The 7,901-nt window shown below is 42.9% G+C and overlaps 1 protein-coding gene and 1 pseudogene across 1 annotated transcript; both read right to left on the bottom strand.

Annotated features, from left to right (window-relative positions):
* Positions 1-637: 637 nt before the first annotated feature.
* Positions 638-1,701, bottom strand: LOC113040859 (keratin, type I cytoskeletal 18-like; annotated as a pseudogene).
* Positions 1,702-2,109: 408 nt separating this feature from the next.
* LOC113041110 (keratin, type I cytoskeletal 18) lies at positions 2,110-5,827 on the bottom strand. Its single transcript, XM_026199444.1, has 7 exons — positions 5,299-5,827; positions 3,847-3,929; positions 3,590-3,746; positions 3,311-3,475; positions 3,082-3,207; positions 2,716-2,936; positions 2,110-2,603 (listed from the first exon to the last, which is right to left on the bottom strand). The coding sequence occupies exons 1-7, from the start codon at positions 5,734-5,736 to the stop codon at positions 2,489-2,491; spliced, it is 1,305 nt and encodes a 434-aa protein (XP_026055229.1). The 5' UTR covers positions 5,737-5,827; the 3' UTR covers positions 2,110-2,488.
* Positions 5,828-7,901: the final 2,074 nt, after the last annotated feature.

Here is a 7,901-nt window from a genome sequence, read left to right on the forward strand (position 1 = left end):
CTAAACACATCACAATTGTTTTCTGTGTTTCTTCTTAATCGCTCCCCAAGAAATCTGACCCATCGTGTCTTAAAGGTAAAATGCTGATAGGTTCCAAGAATTAATATTGTTTAGTTTGACAGCTTTCCATTTCTCGATTTTAGATAGATTTCCAGGAAAGATTACTTGTCAAGTGTACGCTCGAAAAAAAAGATAAGGGTAATCACTCATTTCTTTTAACACCTAACTAGAAAAAAACTAAAAACTTTAAGATTAGTGTAATCAACCACAAAGAGTAGGCCTGTCAGGACGGCTTCGTTTCTATATTTATTGTTGGTTGGTTGGTTGTTAGTTGTTAGTTTGAAATACAAAATATTTTCCTTTTGCTCTTTCATTATGAATGAGTGTTGGAATGTTTTTGTGAAATCAGACACCACTTACTGTTTTCTTTTATAGTGATGACATGTTGAAAATGCTTATTAGATCCAGTGTGTCATAACATGAAAATGAAACTTTGAGAGTGCTAAAACAACAAAGTTTAAGTAAAGATACACTGTATGGGTTGAATTAAGAGAGTGGTGCTTTCCACATTGAGATTCAAAGGAGAAAGTTTTAATTTGAATTTATTCAAAATATTCATAGTTTTTTTTTTTTTTTTTTAGATATTGGCTTGTGCTGTTGCCTTTCATGAACAGTAATGATCTCATGTTTCTTTACATCACTTTTTGAAGGTCCTCAAGCTGGATAACATCAATCCACTAGGGTCTGGGTGGCAGTCTGTAATGTTCTAATGGATTCTTTCTCTAATTTGTTAAATATTTTATTAACATTAAGATCATGTTTTCTAAAGAACAGAACAGGCATGGTAAAAAGAGTATGATGCAAAAGTATAGCTCACTCTCGTTCTTCTCCATCCAGAAGTCTCCTGTAGGTGGCTATCTCAGCTTCAAGCTCCATCTTGATGTTGAACAGGGCCTGATATTCCAGTCTCTGACTTTGAATGTCGGCACGCAGCTGTTTAAACTCAGATTCTCTCCACAAAATGATGCCTTTGTATTGCTCCACCTGCATCCCATATCGCAACTTTGTTTCATTAAGAGCTTCTTCCATAGATGTTCTCTGTAAGAAAAAATCTAAAATAAATTCATAAATGCTCATGAGAAATTTTCAAAAGTGGAGCACTGCATCAAGGTGTCCAGGCAGAATCTCTTACAATTCCAATCAGAGACTGCAGCTCTGTTTCCAAAAGCTGCATCTGCCTGCCGCTCACGCTGACTTGTGTTTTGGCTTATTTCAGTGCTTCTGCATTTTCTGTCACTTGAAACTTGTTTGATCTGTGCAATAAAAATACAAATTTCTCCTGGAAACCTGGATGGTTTTCACCTCCAGCTCACTGTTGGCCTTCTCCAAGCTCCTAACTTTCTCCAGGTATGAAGCAAGACGTTCATTCAGGATTTGCATGGTAACCTTTTCATTTCCAACATTTCCAGCAGTCCCCATTTGTACAGTGGTACACTAGATCCAGAGATGTCCTTAGAATAGGAATCCCTGTTCCCTGCACTTCTCCAAGAGTAAAATGTGGATCTTAGCATGTTGAGATCCTCTGAGGTCATTCTATATATTATTTTCTTCTTAATGCTTAAGTTTTGCATTTTGCTCTATTTTCAAGAGAGACCTTTAATGAAAAGGAGATCAGATGCAACTACTGGCACTGAAAGGGTATACGACTTTTATGGTTTTGCAGTTCATAAGTAGTAGACACATTTCTATTATCTTTAGACTCTGGACTTCCACCCCACCCACTGCTTAGTGTTATTAACCTGGTAATGAAACTTGTAGGAATTTCTTTATGTAGGACACTAAAGAAGATTTTTGGAAAAATGCTAATTGTTTGTTAAATTTGTCCATAAATAAAAGTCAGTTCAATTACAATTACATTTTACTAACACACACACACACACACACACACATATATATATGTTTTATTTATGCAACTTAAGTACTTTCACCTCAGTACTGTTTTCCCCTAAAATTTGTGCCAAGAATGATGGCACTTGACACCCCAAACTACCTTTGATCAGACTGACTGAATTGTCATATAACTTTAATGAAGAAAAGACAATGCAAAGATTTGATAAATGTGTCTTTATTTGAAAGGACAAGACATGATGACAACAACACAACATAAAAACAAAATGGGACAATTGATGATCATAAACAATCATTGTCGTTACAAAAATATGTAATAATGAATCAATTGTGTTTTTTGACCTTCAGTTTTTTTTTATTTGTTTTTTATTAAATGTCCAATTTTTATTACAAGTTTTAAGTTAGTGTTGAAATGTGCTAGTTAAATCTCATTGCATATATGCTCTAAGACACTTACAATAAGGCACTTTGGACTAAATAAATATCTAATGTGTTAAGTCCAGCATGTCTTTAGATCATTTTATCATTCGCCCATGAGGTTTTTCTGATGTGTTGTGGAGGTTGATCTGAAACTTGATGTTCAAAGATTCCTCTCCTTGGTTTCTGTGCTGGAAGAAACCACCTTCCCATCCACCAGCGTCTGCGTGACCGTCATCACTTTTACCTTCTTTTGCTCTTCAAGAGCATCCTGGAGCCTGCATGAAAAAACATAACTATTATCCACCATACAAAACAAGTATGACTATATTTATACACAAATGGTGAACTGCTGTGAAAAATCTCCATATGCTTCAGAAGAAAACCTACTTGAAGTCTTCGCCATCCAGAAGTCTCCTGTAGGTGGCAATTTCTGCCTCCAGCTTCATCTTGATGTTCAGCAGAGCCTCGTACTCCTGCGTCTGATGCTGGATGTTGTTGCGCAGTTGTGTGAGCTCATCCTCCAGTTGCATGAGGATGGAGTTGAGACTCTCGATCTCCATGTTGTAGCGCATTTCTGTGTCCCGCAGAGTGGCCTCCAGTGATCCTTTCTGAAAAATGAAACCAAGAGAACCCAAAAGTTTTAGCAAAATTCACTGAGACAAAATCAAGACACTTTAAATAATACAGCTAATTTTATAAAAGGATTGGAAAGATCGATGGAAAATGGCAATGGTTACAAGTAAACAAACTCACCAGGTTCTTCTGCGAGTCCAGCTCGATCTCCAATGTCTGAATTTGTCTGCGTAGTTCGTTGACTTCTGTACGTGCACCCTGGAGGGCCTCTGTGTTCTGTGTGACTTGAACCTGAATCTCTGAGATCTGGAGAGAGTATAAAATTTGACATTATCCCCAAAACAGTGGTACTGACGTGTGACACTAACAAGACTCGATTTCAAGAAAGAGATTGTCTTTTGGAATATACCTGAGATTCGTGCCAGGCCTTCAGCTCCTCCTGGTTCTTCAGGGCCATCTTCTCGTACTTGGATCTTATCTCCTCCATGATCAGGGACAAATCCTGTCCTTTAGGAGCATCAACATCCACCTGCACTCCTGACTGGGAGACCTGGTTGCGAAGCTCCATTACCTCCTGTTGGGTGGAGAGATCATAAAATAAGTCTTAAAGCAACACCCATAATCGATTCTGAGGTTGAGAAATGTTTTCAGACGTGCTAATGTTCAAATGTGCCAGATGTGCACTCACATTGTCATGGTTCTTCTTAAGGAAGATGAGCTCTTCCTTGAGGGACTCAATCTCGCTCTCGAGGTTCATGCGGTTCATGTTGGTGTCATCGATGACCTTTCTAAGGCCGGCAATGTCAGCCTCCACACCCTGGCGGATGGACAGCTCGGATTCATACCTGCAGGCACAACAAAGGTCAATGGTTCGCTCTTCTAGGACACCAGGAAAGTTCCCATGAGGTCAAAATATTTGTTTTAGTTCACAGTTTTGTTACTCACTTGACTCTGAAGTCATCAGCTGCCAGACGGGCGTTATCAATCTGAAGCACTAGACGGGCGTTGTTTCCAGTGGCATCAAAGATCTACAACCAAAACAGAAATCTCTTGATTGAAACCACCATTGAACAATTTAATGTGCAATTATGACACATAAACCCTCACCTAACTTTAACTGTTTTACAAATGTATGAGTGATCTATAATGTGTGAATCACATGGTCACACTGTACCAAGCTGCAGTACCATCTTCTTATATGATATCTTATTTTGATTAGATAAGAGGTACTGGAGAACAAAGTTCATTTTACAGTCTGTTAGAAAATCATTATCCAACAGCCATGTTGAGAAAGCAGCTGGTGTCTGTTTGATGGTTGTAAATTAAGCCGTATAGCAGGAAGAACAAGCGTTGAGCTGGATTTCCTTTTTTTTTTTTTTTATCCTAAAGTTTTGTAAATGCTTTCCCTGTTTACAAGCCAGCACATCCTGGCATCATGGAAAAGGGTGGAGACATAGAATAGTTTAAAACTAGTTAACGCAACATATTTTCCATATGCTAATGGGTGTTGGCTATGTATCTGCACTAACACTTATCTTACTTATCCTAGATATATATTTTGTTATACATCTTTTATAATTTATTTAACTTTAAACTGTAAATGTCTTTTCATCAGTCTAATCTCATGGTTAATCCTATTTGCTTTTGTGACTGTAAGAAACCCTGATGAATAGGACTTTAATTATTTGAATTCAATCTACCTGTCACTTTACTGCATAGTGAGTGATGAATGAAAAATCAATCATTCTGATAACACTGTCTAGTTATCAGTGACATATTAGCTTTAAAGTTCGGCTTCAAGATACAGTTGGTTTGAAACTGACTCTAATTAGTATTTTATCTGCTTTATGAACTTCTTTTCAAGAAAATGTAGAATAGCACTAAACAAGTAGCTTTAATATAATATAAGCTAGGAATATCTCTGCCAAAGTCTCACAGCTGGTCACATTTTGCACCGTCTGAACTCTCGACTTTTCCATTTCCTTTATGACACAGACAGGCGCTAAAACATCTCAGATCCCAGAGTTTCCATCCACAGGGAATAAACAAGCAAGAATGTGTAACAAGACAAGAATAAATACAGGATGGAAATGCTTATTCACCGGAAGGCTGGTTGTAAGTTACGACTGCCGTCCCGCTGAAACTAAGCCTCCCTCCCCCATGCCTTCCCCCTGTTTTAGTTTCACCCATGGTTTCTTTTTTGGATCTCTGCCTATCAGTGCTGGCCATCAGTAAACTCTCATTCAGCTTTAAATGACAAAGAAATCTCTCTGTTTTGTTAGTTTCTGTCCTGAAACCCAATAAATGTCCGCTAGACTGTTAATAACCACAAAGCAGCACAATTAGACTGTCACAGTAAGTTCTTTATAGATGCTGTAAATGTTCATTCAGACTCACCTTATTGCGCAGATCGTCGATGATGGGCTGGAAGCGGCTGTAGTCACGCACATCAGGACCTCTCTTCTCCAGGGCCTCGCGGATCTTCAGCTCCAGCTTGCTGTTGGCCTGCTCCAGGGTCCTCACTTTCTCCAGGTAGGAGGCCAGACGGTCGTTCAAGTTCTGCATGGCCATCTTCTCATTGCCCATGATCTCACCGGTGGCTCCAGTGGCACTCACATGGATGGAGCTGGACATTGAGGGAAGTCCAACTCCACTGCGGACACCTGAGTAGGAGGCAGAGGAGATTCGGGTTCCTTGACCTCCGGCGCCGCCGTAGATGCTCGCAGCCCGGTAAGTCGGCACGTTGGTGGTACGCTTGATGGACATCTGGGACATCTGGGACACCGGCACCTGGGAGGTGGAGGAACGCACGCTGTAGCTTGATCTCAAACTCATGGTCGCTGAAGTGAATGAACAGATGAGTGATTGATGGCCTGGAGAGATGTAGAGCTCAGGGACAAAGCCAGAAGAGTGCACGGGGCATGAGGGACACTCTCAGGCTTTATGAGCAAACTGCTCACAGAAGTCCTGCCCACAGGCCCCTCCCTTCAGCCAATCACATTCCTCCATGTCTAGAGTGTGGTTCTGTGGGTTCCGTGACTGGATTCCTTTAAGAACTTTGTTATGACAAGTGGCTCCGTTTTTCCTCTCTCAAATTAGACAAAAATGTTCTTGACATCTGGAAAAAAAATTTTTTTTTGAGTTTTAAATCTGTCTTATTAACATTTTAAGATGTAATATGAGCAGGAAACCTATATGGTAGAGATCTGCTAAACTAAAAAGAACAACTTTACTTTACAAACTTAACATTACAATAAAGTTTTACACCTCAGCATTAAGAAATCCTACGATTGACAAAATATCAATGAACAATACTTTAATGCTTTTATGAATTTAGGTTAATGTTCAATTATAAATATACTACTTTTTGTGGCTTTAAGTTGTATACATGAATATTGCTTAATGTACTATGAAAGAACCTAAATTAACAACGACCAATAGTTTATTTGTAAATTAACATTCACCTACAGTACATTAATTCTGCAAAAATGTGAAAATTGTTAGTTTGTGATACTAATACATTAACTAATGTTGACAGTGTTACCACTGAGTCACACAACTTCTATTTAGAGGTAAATAACATTTTCCTATTAGAAAAAAAGTATTATATATATATATATATATATATATTGTGACGAGTCAGCTGCCTCCTCCCTGATTGTCACCGGCACCCCGTCCTAAATCGCCGCCCTTCACCAGGCTCCCGACTGGAGTGGGTGTGTGAGAGGAGGGGCGCTGGACGAGTCAGGGCTGGCGGCGTGTGATGGGGCACACCTGAAGGAAGTGGAGCCTCATTACCGCCGCTGTTTAAAAGCCCAACGCGCCTCTCCTCAGGAGACCGGTCTCTTCCCCGTGCATGCACACTGGTGTCCTCGTGGGTCCAGGAAGGGTGCGTTGAGGGACTCCCGCGCCACCAAGACGTGAGCTGCCGGACCCGCGATCCGGATGGGAACCGCACCCGTATACACGGCCGACGGGCCAGGATGCCGGGCCGTCCATCCCCTACCAGCGCCGCGGCCAACGAGAGAGACGCGGCCGCTAGGAGAAGCCGCCGCCCCTCGCGCCCCGGACCTAGGAGGGGGAGCGCGTGCGGCCGCCGGACTCCGCCCCTTGCCTGGACCCTTCCTCAATGAACACTGCCCGACCCACACAAACCCCGCAGCACGACGAGGACACCAGATTCCCTGTTATTTTGGACACTTTCCCCCCTTTGGCCACTTTTTCCCTCTGTTATTTTATGATTTCTGTTAATAAAAGCCTCTCCGAGGCCTGACGCCACGCCCACTGTGTCTGTCTTGTGCTCCTCCCGTGACACTGGTGGAGAATGCGGGCAGGCGGAGCCTAGACAGCGCAGTTGGGAAACGTCTGGTGACGTCACCCCCTCTCGCTTGCAAACGTTCGTGAGAACCCAGACTGGGACGGAGGAAAACTGGGGACAGCCTCCCAGCCACACAAGGGGTAAGTGACTTTTCCATTGTCATTTTACCCTGTGGTTGGTTGAGGCTGTCACTAAAACCCGGTTTCTCTGTCCCTGTTCTGGTGCGCTGCGAGAGGGAGGACCGCCCGGAGAGGAAGCCCCGCCCACTCCGACCGTTTGGAGCCTGGTTGAGGATGGTAGCACTCCCGTGTGGGTGGCGCCCTGGGGACGGGGATGTCGCTTGGGAGGGGGAATGTGACGAGTCAGCTGCCTCCTCCCTGATTGTCACCGGCACCCCGTCCTAAATCGCCGCCCTTCACCAGGCTCCCGACTGGAGTGGGTGTGTGAGAGGAGGGGCGCTGGACGAGTCAGGGCTGGCGGCGTGTGATGGGGCACACCTGAAGGAAGTGGAGCCTCATTACCGCCGCTGTTTAAAAGCCCAACGCGCCTCTCCTCAGGAGACCGGTCTCTTCCCCGTGCATGCACACTGGTGTCCTCGTGGGTCCAGGAAGGGTGCGTTGAGGGACTCCCGCGCCACCAAGACGTGAGCTGCCGGACCCGCGATCCGGATGGGAACCGCACC

The sequence above is a fragment of the Carassius auratus genome, chromosome 23, assembly GCF_003368295.1.
Source record: "Carassius auratus strain Wakin chromosome 23, ASM336829v1, whole genome shotgun sequence".
NCBI lineage: Eukaryota > Metazoa > Chordata > Actinopteri > Cypriniformes > Cyprinidae > Carassius > Carassius auratus.

Bases quoted from the DNA above. Each gene is read 5' to 3' on its own strand.
- LOC113041110 (XM_026199444.1), bottom strand. From the start codon at position 5,736: ATGAGTTTGAGATCAAGCTACAGCGTGCGTTCCTCCACCTCCCAGGTG. The intron at 3,930-5,298 runs GTGAGTCTGAAT...TTTTGGTTGTAG, and splicing joins TCGACGATCTGCGCAATAAG to ATCTTTGATGCCACTGGAAA. The intron at 3,476-3,589 runs GTGAGTGCACAT...TCCACCCAACAG, and splicing joins TTAAGAAGAACCATGACAAT to GAGGTAATGGAGCTTCGCAA.